This window comes from Chiloscyllium punctatum, chromosome 9, assembly GCF_047496795.1.
Source record: "Chiloscyllium punctatum isolate Juve2018m chromosome 9, sChiPun1.3, whole genome shotgun sequence".
Classification (NCBI taxonomy): Eukaryota; Metazoa; Chordata; class Chondrichthyes; order Orectolobiformes; family Hemiscylliidae; genus Chiloscyllium; species Chiloscyllium punctatum.
In genome coordinates this window covers 17,914,003-17,939,005 of record NC_092747.1, presented here as the reverse complement: position 1 = coordinate 17,939,005, position 25,003 = coordinate 17,914,003, and the positions used below count along the sequence as shown (strand labels likewise).

General features: G+C 41.5%; 1 protein-coding gene across 2 annotated transcripts in view; it reads right to left on the bottom strand.

The window, feature by feature from the left end:
- ppp2r3b (protein phosphatase 2, regulatory subunit B'', beta) overlaps positions 1–17,088 on the bottom strand; it is a 122,652-nt gene extending 105,564 nt beyond the window's left edge. For both annotated transcript variants that reach the window (XR_011961477.1, XM_072576932.1), the window contains exons 1-2: positions 17,028–17,088; positions 9,902–10,392 (exon numbers count right to left, since the gene is read on the bottom strand). Coding sequence is in view for 1 of the 2 variants with exons in the window: in XM_072576932.1 (XP_072433033.1) it covers positions 9,902–10,270 (369 nt within the window). In the remaining variant the exon portion in view is untranslated. The remainder of the gene's footprint in view (positions 1–9,901; positions 10,393–17,027) is intronic.
- Positions 17,089–25,003: the final 7,915 nt, after the last annotated feature.

Sequence of the window (25,003 nt, the reverse complement as noted above, 5' to 3'; positions counted from 1 at the left end):
CTTTTGTACTGGTTTACCCAATTGATTCACCCCTCCCCCCCACTTTGCTTTTCTGGTTTATAAAATTTTGTCCAAACTTCTGATTGACCAGCAATCTCCTGATCAATTGTCTTTTGTTTCCATTTGATATTTCTTTACTTAGCCACAGATTTTAACTTCATTTCAGAGGCTTTATTTTCCAATGAAATACCTTTGTTGAGGATATGAAATATTTCTTTGAAAAGATCTGCAACTGCTTATCCACTTGCCTTTTAGCCTAATTTTTTTTAAAAAAAGTCTACTTTGGACAACTCAGCCTAGACGGCTTTGTAACTGCCTTTATAATAGCAATAGAAAATGAGAGGAATAAAAATGCTATGAGAATACTCATATTACTCACCAACATTAATAGCAATCCTGTCCACAATCTTTGATTTAACTGAGAACAGTGATATTATTCAGTGATCTTGAAACAAAAAAGGGAGAAAATATCCAACTACCCAAAGAGTCAAAATACATACTCAATTTCAACATTTCCGTACATGACACTGCACAAACCTCAAGTTGTAAAAAAAAACCCAGTAAAGCAAAACCGATTATCTGATAATAAAAGAACATTTTGTTTGGAGCCAAAACATCAGGAAATAGCACATGCTGGGAAATGACATTTGAAAATTAATGAAAAAATAAATACTATAATTTGAAAAAAGTAGACAAACAGGAGGCTGGAAGAAGCCAGGCAGCATCAGGAAGTGGAGAGGTCAACATTTCGGGTACAGTATAACCCATCTTCAGGAATGGAAGTGGGGTGGGGGAAGCTGCAGATTTATTTGGTGGTGGTGGTTGGGAGTGGGGGTGGGGGTGGGGGAAGCGGAGTGTGGTGAGGTAGTGATAGGTGAATATAGATAGTGGGTATGTCTCTAACAGTTCGATTTCCTTCTATTTGATTTTTAATATCTATACATTCGAACACACTAAAAACCAAAAACTCCACAATGGCTATTGTGAAAAAACTAGAAGCATAGCACACCAAGTCACAAAACAAGATCAATCACATTATGAGCTCCACTTTTACTTTGTTGTGGCTGCATTACTTGGATAGCAATCAGAATCCAGGATTAATAACCCCAGAGTTCACATTTCAGCATGGCAATTGGAGAATTTTTTTTTTAAGAAAATGAAACAGAGTTAAAAAACTGATATTAGCAAGTCCCATGACATGGTTGGATTATTAGAGAAGGAAACAAAACCTATTGTGCACACCTTGTGACTTGGATGCAATTGCAGTCCCACAACAATGTGCGTGACTCTTAACTAGTCAAATGTTAAGTTTGCTTTAAAAAAAGCATCTGCCACAGTTCAGAGTGATACTTCATTACTTTCTTAGGGCAATAATGGATGATTAAACACCAGCAATGACCACACCCAGAGAAAAGAAAAAAATTAAGCCCACACACAGCTCGAGAAAAATGTTGACCACAAATTAGAACTGATATTTAACAACATAACAAGCAACAATTTAAAGAAAAGTACATTTCCTAGAAACAATCTAAAACTTCACTCAGTAAATGGATTTCTCAGTACAATGTATAAGAGTACTAGACGTTTGGCAGTTAAAAGAAGGACTGTAAACCAACTGAAGGAGTCAGCTGAGTGAACAGTGGCATTCTTCGTAGAGGTTTATTTCTCCCAACCATCTAAATATTTATACTATAAGTGATATAATGTGCTTACTCCCTAACAAGGGTGGAATGGTGGCTCAGTTGTTAGCACTACTGCCTCACAGCACCAGGGACCTGGGTTCAATTCCAGCCTCGGGTGACTGGAGTGTGTGTGGAGGTTTCCTCTGGGTGCTCCAATTTCTTCCCAAAATCCAAAGATGCTCAGGTTAGATGAACTGGTCATGCTAAGTTGCCCACAGTGTTCAGGGATGTGTGGGTTAGGTGCACCAGTTAGGAGTAAATGTAAAGTAGTAGGGTAGGGGAATGGGTCTGGGTGGGTTACTCTTTGGAGGGTCAGAGTCGACCTGTTGGGCCTAATGGCCAGTTTCCATACTGTAGGGATTATGTTCTATAAACCATTACTTACTAGGCTACAACTTTACCAGCTTTAGCTGCATTCTAAAATCAATATTGAAAACAACAGGAACTTATTTGACTTTGTTCTGCTTCCATGTCTTTGATAACCATTTGCAATAAAATCAAAAAGCATCAACTATTGCACCAATCACATTTTACTAGCCTTGACTTAAATAATAGCACAGAAAGTAATCTTTACAAAATTTGCTGATGACACAAAGTTAGGCAGCATTGTAGACCATGTAAATGATAGTATAAAAATACATAGGGATGTTAATAGACTCAGCAAAATGGGTAAAACTGGCAAATGAAGTTTAACATAAGCAAGTGTGAGGTTATCCATTCTGTACCAAGAAAGGATAGATTGGGGTACTTTTTAAGGTAGTATGAAATAAATGTTGGAGAAGTCCACAACAAGGGGCCACAGTCTAAGAATCAACAGTAATCCATTCAGGGTTGAGATCAGGATGAATTTCTTCATTCAGTTGCAAACCTGTGGAAGTCTGTACCACAGGAAGCTGTTGGGGCCAGTTTGATATATTCGAGGAGGAGCTGGATATCGTCCTTGTGGCTAAAGGGATAAAAGTGTATGGGAAGAGGGCAAGAATGGGATACTGAGACTGCATGATCAGCCACGATCATATTGAATGGTGATGCAGGCTCAAAAAAAAGGGCCAAATGGCCTACACCTGCACCAATTTTCTATGTAAATATAGTGGATACTTAAAGTGGCTTGGGAGTTAAGATGTAAAGATCTTTAAAATGTCACAAACTATTGCAGAAAATAAAAGAAAGCTAAAGAAATACTGGCCTTTATTATGTGAAGGACTGGAGTTCAAGGATGCAGAAGTTATGCTACAATTATATATAACTCTGGTTAGAGCCCACTTAACGTACTATGGGCAGATCTTGGCACTACACCTCAGGAAGGGTACAAGCTGACAAACATGACAAGCTACCTAGCTTGGTGTCTGTCCAAAGAGGTAAAACAAGACAAATATACTAAGCCTGAATGTCCTGAAAGATGCAACAACATACAAACAAGCAAGGCATAGAAGTTGTAAGCATCAAACAGGCACAGACCATGAAGAAAACAAGCTCTGCTCAAATCAAGAAGATGGCCACAACACCGAGTACACCTGCTGTTCTGTGGTAAGGCTAAAAAGAAGAGGAGGGCAGTCAGCATTAGCATTGTATATCCTGCATGAAAATAGTGGCAGGAGGGGCTTCAGCCTACAATAAAGTCTGCAAATTATCACATGGGAGTTGAAGGATCATTTGAGAAGTGGCTGGGGAGTCTGATCCCTCTGGGGTTCATCTGTCAGCAAACCTGTTCATAAAAGTTTAAACAAACAAGTTTATAACATTGTGATAGACATGGATAGTGAATAGTCAAGGGCATTGGTTTAAGGCAGAGGGGAAGATCTAAAAAAAAGGACCCAAGGGGGTGGAATGAGGAAGTGGAGGAGGCAGGTACAATTACAAAATTAAAAAGCATCTGGATGATTAAACAAATAGGAAAGGTTGAGGGGGATATGGGCCAACTGCTGGCAAATGGACCTGGTCAGTTTGGATGATTTGGACTTCTATAATTCTATGTAAATGATTTTAAAATGAAAATTTTAAAAATCCTCGATGTATACTGTTCCAATGCACCTGATGGGTGCCTGCCTCAGTGAGCAAAATGGCCTAGCAGCAGCATTGCAATGTAAAGTGGTAGTGGATTCAAAGTCCAGCACAGACGTGGTGAACGGTGCTCCCAGCTAGTCCAAAATGTGACTGTTGTGTCTCTAATGCCAACATCTGCCATGGGCTACATGCTGGCAAGCCCAAGTATATAGGGATGTTGAGGACTACCAACCAAGATGGAGGTTCTGAGAAACAAGGGGCGAGCTGGAGCACAGGTACCTACTGACTTTTATATTGGGAATGGTCTAGTTTCTTTCTGCTTACTGGAGCACAGGAAATTGCACGTAAATGAGGCAAGACTAAGTACAGAGATATAAATACTTGCAAATAAGTCTTTTGTCCTCACTCTGAAAGTCTCATTTCACTGGTCAAACACTAGCCAAGAAAATACAAGACAATGTCAAAAATCTTAAATTCCCCATCTTGCAAAATTTTCTCAGCTAACTAGTCACTGCCCACATTGTCCAGAGGTTGAGAAAATTCAGTTCATAATCTGTGATGTCAAACTTGAATTTATGAAGAACGCACATTGCAGAAAGTTGAGGACTCAGGTAAGTATAAGTGCTAATTACCCTTATTTTCAATCTTGCTGCACAACTTTATATGAATAAAGGGAATAAATGTAGATTTAGACATTTTCAGCTCAGTAAGCTGAAGAATGGACACTAAGTGAGTCAGTATCTGTGATATTAATAAAAAAGGAGGCAAGGGAAAGGATGTAGCTTTAAAATATCGAGACTGGCATTTGTAGTTTTTCTTTAATCCTTTCCAGGACAGCAAAAGTGTGTCTTGAAGCAGACGCAAGTTAAAAGGTGACAATTTTTTTGAAGAATTCAGAAGAAAAACGTCCTTTAAAATCAATCCTCATCTATCTAACATTATGTCCCAAAACCAACAGTTTGCTTTTAGTTTACTGGATATTTTTACTCTGCTCAAAAAGTGTATATGCCCATGGATATAAATAGCTTATCAAAATATTTAGGAATACAAGTTCCAGAGCTAGCCATTTAGCCTCAAGCCAGCTTTGCAGTGGCCGATTTCTAATCTAAAAGTTACTAATTGAGCACTTGTGGCTTAAGTGACTCAATATTATTGCGGAGTGAAATGGGATTTCCTAAAACAGCTCTTCCTTCTAAAAAAAAAATGGAGCGCTTCCATAACTTTTAAAAAAAAGCAAAACTGCTATCAAGAAAATACAACAGGATCAGGTACAAAATTGAGAACCAGTTGTTAAAGATTGCTTTGATTCTAATTAAAGCACATGTTGACAACTTGATTACAAACCACAAAGTGCATAACTAAATTAAAAAAAGTGGACTTTTTCCTTGCATATATATAAATAATGCCAGTGCAGAGATGAACAAAATTTCAAAAGCATACAAACAAACACTTTAAAATAAAATTTACTCTGCAAATGAGATGAAGGGTGAGGGAATATCATAAAAAGCTTTGTGGGGCGGGGGGGCAGAAGAAAAGGAAACCAAGAAAACCTATTACCAAGAACGGGGTCATTTAATAAAAAGTCATTAGCAAAACCACACATATTCTACTACACATGCCACTTTCACCTGACATATGTAATGGAACAAGACCAACTCAAGCATTAATTTTCTGCATTGCTTGGAAAAGATTAATTAATTACTTATTTGGAAAACAAAATGGGGTAAATGAAGGAACGGAAATAAAAAGTTCCTTACAAAGACATCCCTGGTACATTATTTCAACTTATCACCTCTTGAAGTGACTGTAACTATCAATATACAAATGCTAAATACCTTTGCCTTCTCATGTAACAGCTACCATGTCAGAAATTACCAGGCATCTGATCTGATTAGACTCAGCTGTCTGAAGGTCTGTTATTAGATAGCAATGTTCTTGCCATGCTATACCAGTGCAAATATAGTGCCAATCGAGAATGCATGTGCTAGAATACAAATATAGGGCCAATTTGGGAATCGTGTTCAACGGTACAAATATAGGCCCAATTCTGAATCTGTGTGCATAATGTAGCTACACACCATAAAGGGCTGAAAAGTTTAGCTTGCATAATATTCCTGTCTTTTACCAAAGCTTAAATACCCAATTATTTAAACACTGACAGTTGGCATGCAGGTGCAGCAGGCAATGAAGAGAACTGATGGCATGCTGGCCTTCACTGCAGAAGGGTTTGGGTGTTGGAGTAAGGATGCCTTGCTGCAGTTATACAAAGTCTTGGTGGGGCCATGCCTGGAGTGTTGTGCGCTGTTTTGGTTTCCTAGTCTGGGGAGGGGCATTGTAGCTATTGAGGGGAGTCCAGTAATGTTCACCGGACTGATCTCCTGGATAGCACGACTGACATAAGGAAACACTGGTTGGACTGGGCTTGTATTTGCTCGAATGTAGAAGAATGAGGGGCCATTGCATACAAACATATCCTGATGGGACTGGACAGGCTAGATGGAAAGAATGTTCCTGCAATGTTGGGGAAGTCAAGAACAAGGGGCCACAGCCTAAGAATAAAAGGGATCAGCCATACAGGACTGAAAAAGAGGAAGAATCTTTTTCACTCAGTTGCGAACCTGTGGAATTCCCTTCCACACGAAGCTGCTGGGGCCAATTCATGAGACAGATTCAAGAGGGAGCTGGACATAGCCCTTGCGACTAAAGGGATCAAAGGGTTTGTCAGGAGGGCAGGAATGGGATATTGAGATTGCATGATCAGCCATGATCATATTAAATGGTGGTGCAGGCTCAAAAGGGCTAAATGCGTACTCCTGTACCTATTTTCTATGTCTCTACGTTTCTTTAATCCTTCAAACAACGTGTCAGTTTCAAATACCAAATATGCAAAGAATATATTTTTCTGTGATGAGGGAAAGTCATAGGAACTAAATTTTAAAAATCTCCTTACTGAATAGGCTGAAGTTAGGATTACTTTGAAGAAAATAACTAAATTTTAAATCAAAATACCTTGCTCACTAATTGCAATATTCCCCATTTGTCTGAGTAAGCACATTTCCAAAACCACTCAAGAAGCGAGACACCATAAAAAACAGCCTGTGCATCTGTTACTATACCCAAAAAAAACCAAACATTCACACCCATCACCATGATGCTCAATAGCATCAGTGTGCACAATCTACAAGATGCACCACAAACTCTCCACGGCTCCTTACACCTCACCTTCCAAATACACAACAACCACCATCTAGAACGCCAGAGGCAGCAGATACATGACAACAACACCACTTTCAAGACACAGACCAGCCTGACTTGGAAATAATATCATCATCTTCAGTGTTGCTGGGTCAAAGTCCTAGAACTTCCAAATTAATGACATTATGAATTTATCTGTACCAACTGGATTGCAACAATTTAAGGTAGCAGCTCAACACCTCTTTCTCAAGTGCAACTAAGAGAGGAAATAAATGCAAGTCTAGCCTGTGATGTCCACAACCCCAGAATGTATAAAAACATATGGATGAGAGAGAAGGTAATTATGTATTGGTATACAAGCCAATGCAGAATACCACATCCAAGTATCAAATTGACAAATATCACGAAACCAGCAATTTCCAAAGTTCATATAAAAGTCGAACACACTAATGTTAATCAGCTAAAAAGATAATATTTGTAATTGCACCACTCCTCTATCCCATCTGCTAATTTTCTCCATCTCCATGCATGCTCAAGCCACTTTTGCTTTCTGACTAAATCTTTAGGAGTCACTGGCAAATTCAGCATTTGTTATCCATCCCTGATTACCCAGCCATCTCACAGGGCAGTCAAAGGCAAAAATCAACCACATTGCTGCCAGTCTGGAGTCAAATGTAGACCAGGATGGGTGAGGATGTTGGTGAACCAGACAGGTTGTTACAGTGATCAAAGTGCCATAAAAACACCATTACTGACACTAGCTTTTGGTTATAGATGAATTTAAATTTCACCAGTTGCCATCCTCTCTAGATTTTGGGGAGATAGTGGCTCCCCAAATGTTACTCAACAAGTAATCCAGAGACCCAGGCCAATGCTCTAGAGGCATGGGTTAAAATTCTAGATGACAACTCATGAAACTAAAATTAAATTAACCCATTCCTCCTCAATATAGGTAGTTCACTTCCAGCATTTGTCTACTGTTGTTGGCCCCAAGCCAATAAGCTACAGCTGGAAACCTGGTTAAACAAGCAGACTGGCTCACCTGCACCAAGGTGGTTAGATAGCACTTATGTCAGTGAAACTGGATTATTACAAATTTTTAACAGCTTAAAAAAATTTGAGCAGACAAGAAATTTCCTCCTCCCAATTCACAAGAAATTATGGTTGGAAATACTGGAAGAATTTATGAATTGCCAACAAAAGTGAGATTCAAAGCACCTATTCCAGGGTTCATACACTACTTTTCTCAGAACCCTTCAGACAAGTAAAACACATATTTTGTTCCACCTCTTTTCTACATTTAGGCCAAAATTTACTTTCTCCCTCCACTTTTCATTTAGTTATTGAGATGACTGCCCATCTCCATCACTCCAAGCCAACATTGACCAACAGGAAAATGGCTATACTGTTGATTTTTCAGCCTTTTAGCAATAGCAGAACACTAGTTCTTTTTGAAAAACTTCTGTTAAAAAAAGGGAATGGAATTTAAGTTCCATGTGTTGGTTATTATTGGAATTAACCATTGCCCTTACCTTATTACAGCCTAGGATCCAAATTACTCCACCCAAAAAAAATGGTAGCAGCTTACTCAAAAACTAAAAAGATGGAGAGAATTGTATTGTCCTACATAGTTTTATCATCCACGGAGAGTATCATTAGTTTTTCACAAATTAAAGTACAACATATAGGAATAATTGCATAGAATGTATTTGACCAACTAACTGCATATAATTATGGTCCCATGCTCCCAATAGCATACAATTCAATTTGTAGGAACATAGGAATAGACAATCAAGGCCCTCAGAACTACTCTACCATTCAGTTCGAACAGTTGATCAACTTCATTTTCCCACATTTGCTCAAAATTCCCAATAAAAAAAAGAAATCAGATTCAGAAATTAAAGTATCTACAAATCTAATGCAAGTCAAGATTTTTTCTATTGGCAATCCATACATGGTTTCTTCAATTTTTCACTTTTACTATTACCGCAATGTTAATGTGCTTGCTCAAAAAAAGAGAAAATATATTCAAATGTCTTCAGCAACTAATAGCTGTCAACACCGTATTCAGGAGAAAAAAAAAGGTTTACTGTTGCCTATTCTGGCTGCTAAAATATTTTAGCAAATTGACAAAACAAGTGCAAGCACTCACGAATCCAAGTAATGATGGATCACAGAATGCTTTGAAATGCAAAGGCAAAATAGATTAAAATAGCTAGAGTTATAACAAAAACTAACATCAGTCTTTGGAAGTAAAAGAAAGTGCAAATATAAAGATAAATTCAGGACAATGTTTCACTGCACAGTTGACAAAGCAGCATAGACAAATGGTAAAAGTGGAGTTCGGGACAGTTATTAGGTAGAAATAAATCGATGAAGGATAAAAACACTGTCTGCTTTTAACAAACTAATAAGGAAGAATTTGCTTGAACATTTACACATATTTTGAAATCATGTTTGGCAGGCTCCAAAGCTTTACTCCATAAGAACAAATTTATCCAAGACGGTCATCTTAATTCTACCCAAAAAAAACTGCAACTATCCTCACTGCATTCCATTCTCAATAATTTAACTAGGATGAGATGCTCTACCTGACTTCACTCTCCACAGTTTGACATAGTTCCTACAATTTTCACTCTTACAATTTAGCACTGCTAGGAATCCCAACTCTACCATCTTAACCACATGTCATTCCACCAAGAAACACAAATCTCACCATTGTGCAATTAACTTTCAGAACTGCTGCTATTCCTCAAAATCAATCCTTCAGGTTTATTGTGTTCATATTTTGACTAGCAAATTTACCAGGGATTCAAGATGGACCTTTTATGGACAGTAAAGCTCAATAACATTATATACACATTTGCCAACTAACCATGGGAGAACTCTAGCTGAAAAACGTCACTACAACTTTGTAAGTGTGAGTTCTTCATTCCAGTAAAAATAAAAAGACAATATTCAACTTCTTTCTTAACAGAAGAAAAATTGGAGTTTCAAGTGAAAAAACATGCAACACTTACAGCTTTAATCCCCGATGATCTCCTCGTTGTTCGAGCATTTAATCCATTTCTAGGACTTAAAACTGTGCCAGATGGGAGAGCTGAAGTAAGCTGGGATGGAGGACTTGAACAAAATTTACAAGTCACTAAAGGGGAAGTTGAGTAACTCAATATGTTCAATTCAGAGGTGGAATGTTTGTTGTTATTGCTTACAGTTGAAGGTTGGTCATTTGATGCATCACCAATGCCTACTTCAATTGTTTCACCAGACTGTATTCGTTTCAGGTAATCTTTCAGCATGGACTGCGTCGTTGTCTCGCTCAACCAACACAGGAAGAGTTCATCAACTTTCATTTTAAGAACAGGTTGTAGAACTGGAGCAGCTGGCATTGTCACTTGATTCAGGATGTGCCGAAAACCAAGATTATTGTTGGAAGCTGTTTGCAACGACTTGTTGGTGGAAAACAAATTCTTGTGCGGTCTTCCTCCACTTTACGCAAATAAAAGAATTCCTGGGAAAAGGAAACAAAGTTTTTAAATTGAAAAGTCTACTCTGCGTGTTTTTGTTGTTTATTTCTGCCAGCTTCATTTGACAAGGTAGACAAAAACAATTTTGCAATTAGTGCCTATAAAACATTTGAATCAGGCAGCAAACTGCAAACAAGAGGAATTTTAGGGAACACACCTTATTTTTCCCCTCTTGTGGAAAGTAAGCCAGAGTTTAGCATCATTAAATAGTTACAACAGAAGAAGCTATTCAGCCTGTCAAATCCATTCCAGCTGTCTAACAAGAGCAATTGAGAAGGTTCCTTTCAACATTACCTTACAAGTATTTTACACTTTAGGGGCCCACCAAGTCTCCTTCAAAAGCCACTACTGAACCTGTCCCCATCATCTCAGGCAATGCATTTCAGACTCTTGCACCAGTGGCAGCCAATTTCACATTACAATCCATTAAACTATATAGTTACCCATTAACAAGTTTAGGGAATACACTTCAAATTTTAAACGTTTCAACTTACGAAATAAAACTGAAGTAGTTTGTGATTTGGCTCCAAAAAAAAACCATGAAATAATAAATTGTTCTTAGATGGCACCCCTGACATACTAAAGCATCTCAATAGCACGATCAAACAAAATGCCAACACCAAGTCACACTAAGAAAGATAGTCTGATATGTTTTAAGGAGCATTTTTAAGGAGGAAAGAGGTGGAAAGGGAACTCCAGAGCCTAGGACCTAGTTTGGTAAAGGCATGGTGACCAATTGCACAGCACTTGAAACCAGGAATGTCCAGAGGTCAAAATTAAAGCACCAGAAAGTCTGTGGGCGTGGAAGAGATTGCTATTTGGACTGCCAGAGTCATCTGGAAACAAGGATGAACATTTTCAAGCTGACCAGTGCACATCAGTAAGGTGTGGGGGATGGGGGTGGAAAAGAGATGACTGGTGAATGAGATTTGGTACCAATAAGACCACAAACAGCAAAGTTTCAGATGGTCTTAGGTTTACATAGATTAGAACACGGGTAGTAAGCAGCAATGTGTTGGAAAAATGAAGTCCATAAATAAAAAATGCATAGATTATGGTTTCAGCAGAAGAACTGAGGCAAGGACAGAGTTGGGTTATGTGGTGAAAATGGAAATAAATTAATTATGACATCAGTATGGTTCAGTACAAGAGAGCAACGGAGCAGCCAGATAAGAGAGACAAGATTAGAGTGGTGCTGGAAAAGCACAGCAGGTCAGGCAGCATCTGAGAAGGAACAATTAACATTTTGGGCAAAAGCCCTTCAAATTTTTTTTGTTGGCGCGGGTGGGGGGGGGGGGGGAAGCAGCGAAGAGAGAAGGGGTAGAAGGAGGAGCCTTTGAGTTAGCACTTGGCTTCAGCGGTGTAGAGGTCAGTGCGCCAAACTACTACTGCACTTCCTTTATCCGCTGGTTTCATGATGAGGTTGGGATTGGAGCAGAGGGCTGCGCGTCAGAAAGGTGAGGGGCTGGAGTGGGGAGAGGAATAGGGGAATAGACCGGTTGAGGTGGTTAATGTCTTGGCAGCAGTCGGAAATGAAGACATCAAGGGTGGGTAATAGGCCAGCACAGGGTGTCCAGATGGATGGAGTGTGTTGGAGGCGGGTGAAGGGGTCCTCAGAAGGTGGGCAGGATTCCTGACTGAAAAAGGTCAGAGGCAGTGGGGAAAAAAAAAAAGTGTTTGACGTCACAACATGTATTGAATTCGTTGATGCGTGGACGGAGGAAGATGAAGGTAAGGCTTTTGCTGAGGACTGATCATTCACCCTCAGTGAGGGGGAGGTCTGGGGTGATGGGGGAAGGGCTTTTGCCCAAAACATTGATTTTCCTGCTCCTCGGATGCTGCTTGACCTGCTGTACTTTTCAAGCACCACTAATCTGGACTCTGATCTCTAGCATCTGCAGTCCTCACTTTCGCCTATATAAGGGAGACAATTGCTTCATCAGCAGGAATCTGCTACTTATAGCTGGTCAAATGTCATGCAATGCTAATTTCATACTACAAATGAATCATGTCCACAGGGCATTAAGAGGACCTGCAATCAGTTCATTCATCTATACCAGAAGTTTCTTCATGCTAAAGACAACCAACAGTAGAGAAGTTAATTGATGACACACTGAACAACTACTGTGTGATAAGGTGACAGGACAGGTAAGAGTCAGGTACTTTCATTTTAACTCCATCCCCATCTCCTATTAAGAAAAAAGGAGTTCTGAAGGAGGGTCACTGGACCTGAAACATTAACATTGCTTTCTTTCCACAGATGCTGCCAGACTTGCTAAGATTTTCCAGCAACTTCTGTTTTTGTTTCAGATTTACAGCACCTGCAGTTGGGTGTCTGGTGTTTAAAAATTCACTCTTGGGATGTGGGCATTGCTGGCTTGAATGCATTTATTACATTTTCCTAGTTGCCCTTTAAAGGTGGTGGTGAGCTGCCTTCTTGAACCACTGCAGTCCACATGCTGGAGGTTAACCCACAATACTCTTTAGGAAGAAAACTACAGGATTTTGATCCGATTACAATGAAGGAATGGCGAATTATTTCCAAGTCAAGATGGTGAGTAGCTTGGAGGGAAACCCGCAGATAGTGATGTTCCCATGTAGATCTTACCCTGGTATTTGGCTTTGGAAGGTGTTATCCAAGGATCTTTGGTGAATTTCTGCAGTGTATCCTGTTAGATAGTATTTACTGCTGCTACTGAGCATTAATGGTTGAGGGAGTGAATATTTATTGATGTGGTGTCAATCAAGCAGGCTGCTTTGTCCTGGATGGTGTCAAGCTCCTCGAATATTGTTAGAGATGCATCTATCCAGGCAAGTGGGGAGTATTCCATCACACTCCTGACTTGTGCCTTGTAAATGGTGGCTAGGCTTTGGAGTTAGATGGTGACTTATTTGCCACAATATTTCGAACCTCTGACCTGCTCTTGTAATCAGGTGTTGAGATGGGGGTTTCTGGTCAATGGTAACACATGTTTCAGTGATAGTAACACCACTGAATGTCTAAGGGCAGTGGTTACATCACCACTTATTGGAGAGGTAGAAGCACCTTTCTGCATACTTAAATCATGATTAGTAAGGTTTAGGATTGGAAGCAAATCACATTTCTCAGCAAGCATTCATGAGAGAAAAAAAAACCAACCATCAACAGTTCTATGAAATAGCAATACCCTGCTCACTGATATTCAATTTAGGTTTGGTTAGAAACAAAACCAACCTCAAAATGAAGGAAGAGTGACTTCCCATAACTTCAAGGCAGCATGTAACTGAAGTATCCTGTACTCTCTGGAATTTAGAAGAATGTGAGGAAAGCTTCCTGAAACGCAAGATTCTTAAAAGGCTTGACAAGATAGGCACAGAGAGGCTGTTTCCCCCTGTGGGAAGAGTCCAGGACCAGAGGATATAACTGAGTAAGGGGTCACCCATTTCAGGCAGCAATGAGAATGTTTTCTTCCCCCTCTCAGATAGTAGTCAATCTGAGGAATTCTTTACCTCAGAGCACTATCAAGGCTGGATTGCTAAGTATATTCAAAGATAGACAGGTTTCTAAAATTAGCAAGGAATCATGGGTTATGGGGTAAAAGGCAGGAAAATAGAGCTCAAGGTTATTTGATCAGGCATGATCTCACCCAATGGCAGAGAAGACTTTATGGCCTGAATAGCCTATTTCTGTTGCAACGAGTACAGTTCCAAAAAGCAGCTCAATATCATCCAGAACCAAGTGGCCTTTTCAATAGGCACCCATCCACCACCTTCAACGTTCACTTCTAACCAATTAACATACCATGTGTGCTATATACAGGATGTATCACAGGAACTTGCCAGAGCTCTTTCCCAATGCCTTTCAATCCCATGAACTCTGTTACTACATGCTAGATCAGCTATGATTCTAATGGATAGCGAAGGGTTGAATGGCTTACTCTTGTTCCCATTTCTTATGTTTTAAAAGAAGGGCAGCAGATGCACAGGTACATCCTTGGAATTAAATCACTACTCCTCAACTGCCACCCTGATAGCAATGTTGATGGCACCACATGGACTGCAGCAGTTTAAAAAAAAATTGGAGATGAGTAAATAAGAAGTTCATCTTGCCACTGACATTCATCCTTTAAGCAAATTATTCATGAATGCTTTTCTGGTTGTAAGCAAGAGCCTCAGCTCCCTATAGTCACAAAACATGCTCTTGAATTAAAAAAAAAGGATGATGCAAAAAAGTTGTGAAAATTAGCCTATATTGTTTGAGTAAGAGCGCAAACAACCTCACTATTATTAAATTAACCTGCTCAGAGATGTCATTACACATCTCTGGAGCAAGTAGAACTTGAATCCAGATCTCCTGCTTCTGAGGTAGGGACACTACCACTGCACCAAAAGGGTCTCTATGTCCTCACTAGATCATTTACATATTAATCAACATCATTCAACCCTTGTTTTGAGAATGATGACGACTCACTAAGCCACTGTAGGTTGTGACAACAAGAGAAGGTCAGTGTAGAAATTCTGCATTGAGCACCTGACCTCAACTCCCCAAAGCCTGTTCACCATCTACAAGGTACAAGGCAGTAGTGTGATGGAATGTTCTCCACTTGCCTAGGTGAGTACTGTTTCAATAACCTCCAAGATTGACATCATCAAGGACAAAGCAACCTATTAAGGCAGCTCATCCACAAATACTCCCTCCCTCCACCATCAATATTCAGTAATAGGGCATGCTACTCAAGATACAGATTTTCACCAAGGTTCCTCTGACAGCACTTACCAAACCAATTATCATCGAGGAGGACAAGGGTAGCAAACACATAGGAACTCCAAAAACTGCACGTTTTGCTTCAAGCTAGTCACCATGGAGATAAGTTGCCCTCACTGTCACTGGGTCAAAGTCCTGAAATTCCCTCCCCAATAGTATTGTGGATCTATCTACAGCACATAGCCTGCAATGATTCAAGAAGGCAGCTTATCATCTTCTCAAGGGCAACAAATGCTGACCATTAACCAACATCCACATCTCATAAGTGAATAAAAACAAAAATCAGTATTGCAGGATCAAAATCTTGGAACCTCCTACACTTCTTTCCTGGAGCAGAGGCTGAGGGGTATCCTTATACATGTTTATAAAATCGTGAGGGGCATCGATAGATAGAGTGAATAACCAAAATCTTTTTCTCCAGGGTGGGAAAGTCCAAAACTAGAAAACATAGGTTTAAGGTGACAGGGGAGAGATTTAAAAGGGACCTGAGGGGCATCTTTTTCCACACAGAGGGCAATAAATGTATATAACAAGCTACCAGATGAAGTGGGTACAACAACATTTAAAAGGATTGATATATGAATAGGAAGGGTTGAGGGGGATGTGGGCCAAATGCTGGCAAATGGGACTAGGTCAGATTGTGATGTCTGGTCAGCATGGGTTGAACCAAAGTATCCATTTCCATGACTTTACAACTGCCCTGTGGTCTACCTACAGCAATAGAATTGCAGCAGTTAAAAAGGATTCATCACCAACTTGTCAAGAGCAAGTAGTAATGCCCACACCTCACTGAGGAATTATAACATAAAGGCTCTCCATCTCTTCAAACTAAAATCCTTAATACAAATATTCACTGCAGTTGTTTTAAAGTCATGACTGGTACAAGTAAACCTTCAATTAATTGACAAAGAAAGATGGAAATTCATGGACTTGGACAGTATAGAGGGAGAGATGGGTAGCTGTCAAGTCAAAAACAATAAAAATCATCCCTAAAATTAGAGTCTTGCTTCAAATAAAATACTTGATTTGTCCCATAGCAATCTTTTTAAACTCTGCAAGGGTTGTTTGTGGTACAGTAACAATGTACCAACATCTAGACAAGGAGGCATAGATTCAAGACCCACCTGCACCCCACACACACATTTGTGGGGTGAATTGGTACTTGCAGAATGACGTTTTAAATTTTGCTCAAAAACTGCATGAGCCCATATAAGATTTTGTAAATCCATTCATTAGATTAGGATCAGTCTGAACATTGTGGCACAGGTAGTCTCACACAGGCACCTCACACCTTAAATGCATTGTCTGGACCAATGACAGCTATTGTTAAAATTCACCTGAGAGTGTAACTATAAAACGTTCTGAGATTTACACATGAAAAAGCTGAAACCAACAGTCATTCTAAGAATGAGACACTTAACAAACAATCTACGTCTTATTCAACATATAATTTCAGTTACATCATACTGTAAACTTTTGTTATAAATTGTGTCTTACTGCGTTAGACTCCACAACCAGCTGAAGGAGCGTCGCTCCAAAGGCATGTGCTTCTAAATAAACCTGTTGGACTAACCGGGCGTTGTGTGATTTTTAACTTTCTGCACCAGAGATGTCATAACATCTCTTATGAGGTGCATTAGAAACTACAATCTAGAGTCAACATGGCTTTAATTGAAGTGTTAACATGGTACCGGAGGGAGGGGCGGGGAAGGGGGCTGGCCTAGGTGGGGAGACTGAAGCCTGGCGTTTGGTTGCCATGCCATCCATTCCTCGGCTGCTAATTGTAGGCCGCTCTATGGAATGACACTCATTGGCGGGGGAAGGAGGGTACTCTAAGGCTTCTTAACGCCGGGAGATACGGCACATTCCTCCTACCTGTTATTGCTGCTACTAGTACCACCGCCGCCACTCAACTTGCTGCCACCTGCCTGTCAGCCGGCTCCTCCCGCCTCTTGTTGCCCTTCCCGCCCCGCCCCGCCCCCAGCCGCTCAACATCTCGCGAGAACAGCGGCAACCACCCCCCCCCCCCCAAAAACCCTCAACCGCGCGCGGCCCGGTCACCCCGGCAACGCGGGCACGCGAGGATCTCCCGCCTTTGCAGAAATGATACAGTAACATGGGTGGCACGTGGCAAAAGCTCAGGGCATTCAAGGTTTATCAGGACTTCTGTGAATGGAGACCTTTTAATTTCCATTTCTTCCATCTTCTCCGCACATGCACAAAATCACAATTTCAGGACTTGCACCGTTGCAGGACTTCCACGAGGGCTCCGGTTAGCTCAGTTAATTGAGCGGTTGACTTATGATGCAGAGCCTAGATGTTAATAGCCGAGACCCAATTCCTGCATCTCCATGGATTCTCCTTTCATCTCACATTTCAAGTGCAGCTCGGTAGTTAGTACTGCTGCCTCACAGCGCCAGGAACTTGGGTTTGGTTCCAGCCTCTGATGACTGTATGTGTGAAGTTTGCACATTTTTCCAGTGTCTACGTGGATGTGCTCCGGTTTCCTCCCACAATCCAAAGGTGTGCGGGTTAGGTGAATTGACAATGCTAAATCGCCCATTGTGTTATTAGACAGGTAAATGTAGGGGAATGGGTCTGAGTGGGTTACTCTTCAGAGTTGGTGTGGACTTGTTGGGCCAAGAGCCTGTTTCCACACTGTAGGGATTCTAATTCTAGAGTCATAGAGATTTACAGCACAGAAACAGACAGGTCTAACTCATCCATGCCGACCAGATATAGAACATAGGACGTTACAGCACAGTACAGACCCCTTGGCCCTTGATGTTGCACCAACCTGTGAAACCAATCTGAAGCCCATCTAATCTACATTATTCCATTCTCGTCCATATGCCTATCCAATGACCATTTCAATGCCCTTAAAGTTGGCGAGTCTACTACTATTGCAGGCAGTGCGCTCCATGCCCCTACAACTCCCTAGAGTAAAGAAACTACCTCTGACATCTGTCCTATAATCTATCACCCCTCAATTTAAAGCTATGTCTCCTCATGCTAGCCATCACCATCTGAGGAAAAAGGCTCTCACTGTGCAACCTATCTAACCCTCTGACTATCTTATATGTCTCAATTAAGTCACCTCTCAACTTACTTCTCTCTAACAAAAACAGCCTCACGTCCCCCAGCCTTTCCTTGTAAGATCTTCCCTCCATACCAGGCAACATCCCAGTAAATTTCCTTCGAACCCTTTCCAAAGCTTCCACATCCTTCCTATAATGACCAGAACTGTACGCAATACTCCAAGTGTGGCCACACCAGAGGTTTGCATAGCTGCAGCATGACCTCATGGTTTTGAAATTCAATCCCTCTACCAATAAAAGCTAACACACTGTATGTCTTCTTAACAACCCTATCCACCTGGGTGGCAATGTTCAAAGATCTATGTACCTGGACACCGACATCTCTCTCATCTGCACTACCAAGAATCTTACCATTAGCTCAGTACTCTGCATTCCTGTTACTCCTTCCAAAGTGAATCACCTCACACTTTTCTGCATTAAACTCCATTTGCCACCTCTCAGCCCAGCTCTGCAGCTTATCTATGTTCCTCTGTAACCTACAACATCTTTATCAATATCAACAAACCTTAGTGTCATTCGCAAATTTACTAACCCATTCTTATATGCCTCGTCCAGGTCATTTAGAAAAATAACAAACAATAGTGGACCCAAAACAGACCCTTGTGGTACCCCACTATTAACTGAACTCCAGGTTGAATATTTCCCATCAACCGTCACCCTCTGTCTTCTTTCATAGAGCCATAGAGGTGTACAGAATGGAAACAGACCCTTCGGTCCAACCTGTCCATGCCGACCAGATATCCCAACCCAGTCTAGTCCCACCTGCCAGCACCCGGCCCATATCCCTCTGAACCCTTCCTGTTCATATACCCATCCAAGTGCCTTTTAAATGTTGCAATTGTACCAGCCTCCACCACATCCTCTGGCAGCCTATTCCATACACGTACCACCCTCTGCGTGAAAACGTTTCTCCTTAGGTCTCTTTTATATCTTTCCTCTCTCACCCTAAACCTATGCCCTCTAGTTCTGGACTCCCTGACCCCAGGGAAAAGACTTTGTCTATTTATCCTATCCATGCCCTTCATAATTTTGTAAACCTCTATAAGGTCACCCCTCAGCCTCTGACGCACCAGGGAAAACAGCCCCAGCGTGTTCAGCCTCTCCCGATAGCTCAAATCCTCCAACCCTGGCAACACCCTTGTAAATCTTTTCTGAACCCTTTCAAGTTTCACAACATCTTTCCGATAGGAAGGAGACCAGAATTGCACGCAATATTCCAACAGTGGCCTAACCAATGTCCTGTACAGCCGCAACATGACCTCTTAACTCCTGTACTCAATACTCTGACCAATAAAGGGAAGCATAGCAAACACCTTCTTCACTATCCTATCTACCTGTAACTTCACTTTCAAGGAGGTATGAATCTGCACTCCAAGGTCTCTTTGTTCAGCAACACTCCCTAGGACCTTACCATTAAGTGTATAAGTCCTGCTAAGATTTGCTTTCCCAAAATGCAGCCCCTCGCATTTATCTGAATTAAACTCCATATGCCACTTCTCAGCCCATTGACCCATCTGGTCCAGATCCTGTTGTAATCTGAGGTAACCCTCCTTGCTGTACACTACACCTCCAATTTTGGTGTCATCTGCAAACTTACTAACTGTACCTCTTATGCTCACATCGAAATCATTTATGTAAATGACAAAAAGTAGAGGACCCAGCACCGATCCTTGTGGCACTCCACTGGTCACAGGCCTCCAGTCTGAAAAACAACCCTCCACCACCACCCTCTGCCTTCTACATGTGAGCTAGTTCTGTATCCAAATGGCTAGTTCTCCCTGTATTTCGTGAGAGCTAACCTTGCTAATCAGTCTCCCATGGGGAACCTTGTTGAACACCTGACTGAAGTCCATATAGATCACATCTACTGCTCTGCCCTCATCAATCTTCTTTGTTACTTCTTCAAAAAACTCAATCAAGCTTGTGAGGCATGATTTCCCACACACAATTTCAGCTAGCCAATTTCTGATCCAAATAGCTAAATCATCCTCAATCCCATGCCTCTGCATTTTGTGCAATAGCCTGCCATGGGGAACCTTATCAAATGCCTTTCTGAAATCCATATACACCATACCAACCACTTTACCCTCATCCACCTGTTTGGTCAGCTTCTCAAAGAACTCAATAAGGTTTGTGAGGCATGACCTACCCTTCTCAAAACAATGTTGACTATCCCTAATCAACTTATTCCTTTCCAGATGATTAAAAATCCTATCTCTTATAACCTTTTCCAACACCTTTCCCACAACCAAAGTAAGGCTCCCAGGTCTATAATTTCCAGGGTTGTCTTTACTCCCCTTCTTGAACAAAGCAACAACATTTGCTATCCTCCAGTCTTCTGGCACTACTCCTGTAGACTATATTAACCTAATCTAATCCCATTTGCCAGCACTTGGCCCATATTCCTCTGAACCCTTCCTATTCACATACCCATCAGGTGCCTTTCAAATGCTGTAATTGTACCAGCCTCCAGCACTTCCCCAGGCAGCTCAGTTCAATCATGCAACACCCTCTGTGTGAAAAAGTTGGCCCTTAGGTCCCTTTTATATCTTTCCCCTCTCACCCTAAACCTATGCTCTCTAGTTCTGGATTCTCCAATCCCAAAAGATCAGGAAAAGATAAAAGCAAATTACTGTGGATGCTGGAATCTGAAACCAAAAGAGAAAATACTGGAAAATCTCAGCAGCTTTGGCAGCTTCTGTAAGGAGAGAAAAGAGCTGATGTTTCGAGTTTTGACAAAGGGTCATTTAGACTCAAAACTTCAGCTCTTTTCTCTTCTTACAGATGCTGCCAGACCTGCTGAGATCAGGAAAAGACCTTGTCTACTTATCCTATCCATGCCCCTCATGATTTTATAAATCTCTATAAGGTCACTCCTCAGCCTCTGACGCACCAGGGAAAACAGCCCCAGCCTGTTCAGCCTCTCCCTATAGCTCAAATCCGCCAACCCTGGCAACATCCTTGTAAATCTTTTCCATGCCTGTTACGAATCATTCTTTCAAGATTTCCTAAATTGTTTATGTCGAATCATTGATTGCCTGCTACATAGGAAGTGCTCATTCCATAAAATCATAAGATGGAGAAGCAGAAGTAGGTCATTCAGCCCATCGAGTCTGCTCCGTCATTCAATGAGATGATGATGTGGAGGAGCCAGTGTTGGACTGGGGTAAGCAAAGTTAAAAATCAGGCAGGCAAACGTGAAGACTGCAGATGCTGGAAATCAGAGTTTAGATCAGAGTGGTGCTGGAAAAGCACAGCAGGTCAGGCAGCATCCGAGGAGCAGGAAAATTGACGTTTCGGGCAAAAGTCCTTCATTGGGAATGAAGGCAAAAAGGGTGGAGAGATAAATGGGAGGTGGCACCGATGCAGTCATCAGTGTAGCGGAGGAAGAGGTGGAGAGTGGCGCCGGTGTAACAAAGGAAGATGGACTGTTCTAGGTAGCTGACAAAGCGACAGGCATAACTGGGGCCCATACCGGTGCCCATGTAAACCGCATCATCCGCTGACATTTCCGCCACCTCCAAACGGACCCCACAACCAGGCATATATTTTCCTTCCCACCCCTTTTCACTTTCCGCAAAGACCGTTCCCTCCGTGACTACCTGGTCAGACCTACGCCCCTCAATAACCCGCCCTCCCCTCCTGCACCTTCCCCTGCCACTGCACCCACACCTCCCCCACACCTCCCCCCTCACCTCCATCCAAGGCCCCAAAGGAACCTTCCACATCCATCAAAGTTTCACCTGCACATCCACCAATGTATTGTATCCATTGCTCCTGATGCGGTGTCCTCTACATTGGGGAGACTGGACGCCTCCTCGCAGAGCGCTTTAGGGAACATCTCCGGGACACCCGCACCAAACAACGCACTGCCCCATGGCCCAACATTTCAACTCCCCTTCCCACTCTGCCGAGGACATGCAGAGCCTGGGCCTCCTCCACCGCCACTACCTCACCACCTGGAGGAAGAATGCCTCATCTTCCGCCTTGGAACACTTCAATCCCAGGGCATCAATGTGGACTTTACCAGTTTCCTCATTTCCCCATCCCCCACCTTACCCCAGTTCCAATCTTCCAGCTCAGCACCACCCTCATGACCTGTCCTACCTGCCAATCTTCCTTCCTATCTATCCACTTCACCTCTTCTCTGACCTATCACCTTCACCCCCACCCCCATTCAACTATTGTACTCTTTGCTACCTTCTCCCCAGCCCCACCCTCCTCCTATTTATCTCTCCACCCTGGAGGCTCCCTGCCTTCATTCCTGATGAAGGGCTTTTGCCTGAAACATCAATTTTCCTGCTCCTCAGATGCTGCCTGACTTGCTGTCCTTTTCCAGCACCACTCTAATCTAGACTAAATTAAAAAATCATACAACACCAGGTTATACTCCAGCAGGTTTATTTGGAAGCACTAGCTTTCGGAGCACTGCTCCTTCATCAGGTAGCAGTGGGATAGGATTATAGGACACAGAATTTATAGCAAAAGGTTACGGTGTCATGCAACTGAAATTATATACTGAACAAACCTAGATTGCTGTTAGGTTAATGAGATGATGGCTGACCTGACAATCTTCATAAAAACTCTAGAGTGGTGAGCTTCTGGAGTTCTCTGCCACAGAACATTATTGAGGCCAAAACATTGAATGTTTTCAAGAAGGAATAGATATAGTTCTTCGGGCTAAAAGAATTAATTGGTATGGGGTGAATGGGGGAAAAGCATACTAAGCTGGATGATCAGCCATGATCATACTGAATTGGGGAGCAGAACTGAATCTAGCCCATCAATGACATCATGACTGATCTGATAATGCTCAATTCCACATTCCCACCTTTTCCCTATAACCCTTGATTTCCTTACTTTACAAAATTTGTCTTCTTCAGCCTTGGATATACTTAATGATCCAGCCTTACTAGCCCTCTGTGGCAAATTCCACAGAATTCCACAGATTCATCGTACTCTAGGAAAAGAAATTCCTCCTTGGTCAAAAATGTGTGAGAAAGAATTCTAGAATATTCATGTTCTATTTTACGAAATCTGCATCACTTTATGTATGGTCTATGTTGTGGTAGTGACTGTCTGAGATGTCTTCGCTGCCATTGACTCTTCATATTGCTAATAGTCAATGTTACCGATTCCACATGGAGAAGAATATCCATTCAAGGCCTTCAGGAGAAGACAGGCTCACTGTTGTTGAACAGAACAGTTTTGATGTATAGTACTTAATGTCTATTTACATTACATTCAAGTTACCCTCCTGTGAGACATACATGAGTGTAAGCAATGTTCCTTCTAACCTGCAAAACATGTGTAGAAGTTGCAGATGTGCACAAACCTCAGTAGAATAAAAATTAGAGGATCGTGTAGTATGTAAATACACACTAATATTAATTTGTAAATTAGAACCTGGATAGCTCCTCCCAAGGAACAGTTCCTCATAGGTATTTTTAATCAGCCTGTTCAGATATGCCATGACACACCTCTGGAACAGGTGGGACTTGAACCCAGGGGCCTTTTGGCCGTGAGGTAAGGCGCTGCCCCTTATATCTTTTTACAAACAGGTATGTGAAGAAAAAAAGACTTGTAAAGATAAATGTAGTTCTCTTACAATCAGAAACAGGGGACTTTATAATAGAGAACAAAGTGATGGTAGATCAATTAAATAATTACTTTTGTTCTGTCTTCCCAAAAGAGAACACAAATGATGTCCCAGAACTGTTGGAGAACACAGGGTGTAGTGAGAGGGAAGAACTGAAGGAAATCACATAGGAAAATCAGGAGAAATTGATGAGATTAAAGGTTGATAAATCCGTCGGGCCTGACAATCTACATCAGAGAAAATGAGGACTGCAGATGCTGGAGATCAGAGTCAAGAGTGTGGTGCTGGAAAAGCACAGTAGGTCAGGCAGCATCTGATTCTCCTGCTCCTTGGATGCTGCCTGACCTGCGGTGCTTTTCCAGCACCACACTCTCGACTCTGATAGTCTACATCCCAGAGTACATAAGGAAATGGCCATAGGTACAATGGATGTATTGTTGGTCATCTTTCCAGATTCTATCGACTCTGGAACTGTTCCTATGGAGTGGAGGGTAGCTAGCGTAATCTGGTTTTAAAAGGAGGTAGAGATAAAACGGGGAACTATAGATCAGTTCGCCTGACATGGTTGTAGAGAAAATGCTCAAGTCCATAATAAATGATTTAATAAAAGAGCATTTGGAAAACAGTGACAAGATTGGACAGAGTCAGCATGGATTTATGAAAGGGATATCAAATGTGACAAATGTACTGGAGTTTTTTTAAGGATTTAGCTAATACTGTTGATATGGGGGTGCCGAGAGATTTCATTTACTTGGGCTTTCAGAAGGCTTTTGATAAGCTATCACATTAGAGGCTAGCAAAATTAAAGTGCATGGGATCAGGGGTAGCTTACTGACATGGATGGAGAGCTAGTTGCCAAACAGGAAACAAAGAATCGGAATTGAGAGGTCTTTTTCCAAGCAGCAGCCAGTGACTAGTCCGGTGTTGCAGGGATCAGACCCAAGCTGTTCACAGTAAATGTTAGTGATTTAAATGAGGAAACTAAATGCAACATCTCCAAATTTGCAGATGACACATAGTTGAGTGGGATGGTGAGCTATGAGGAGCATGCAGATGCTTCAATATTACTTGGACAAATTGAGTGAATGGATGTCTGTACGGCAGATGAATCTTGTGGTTAAATGAGATGTTATCCACCTCGGTGATACTGGATT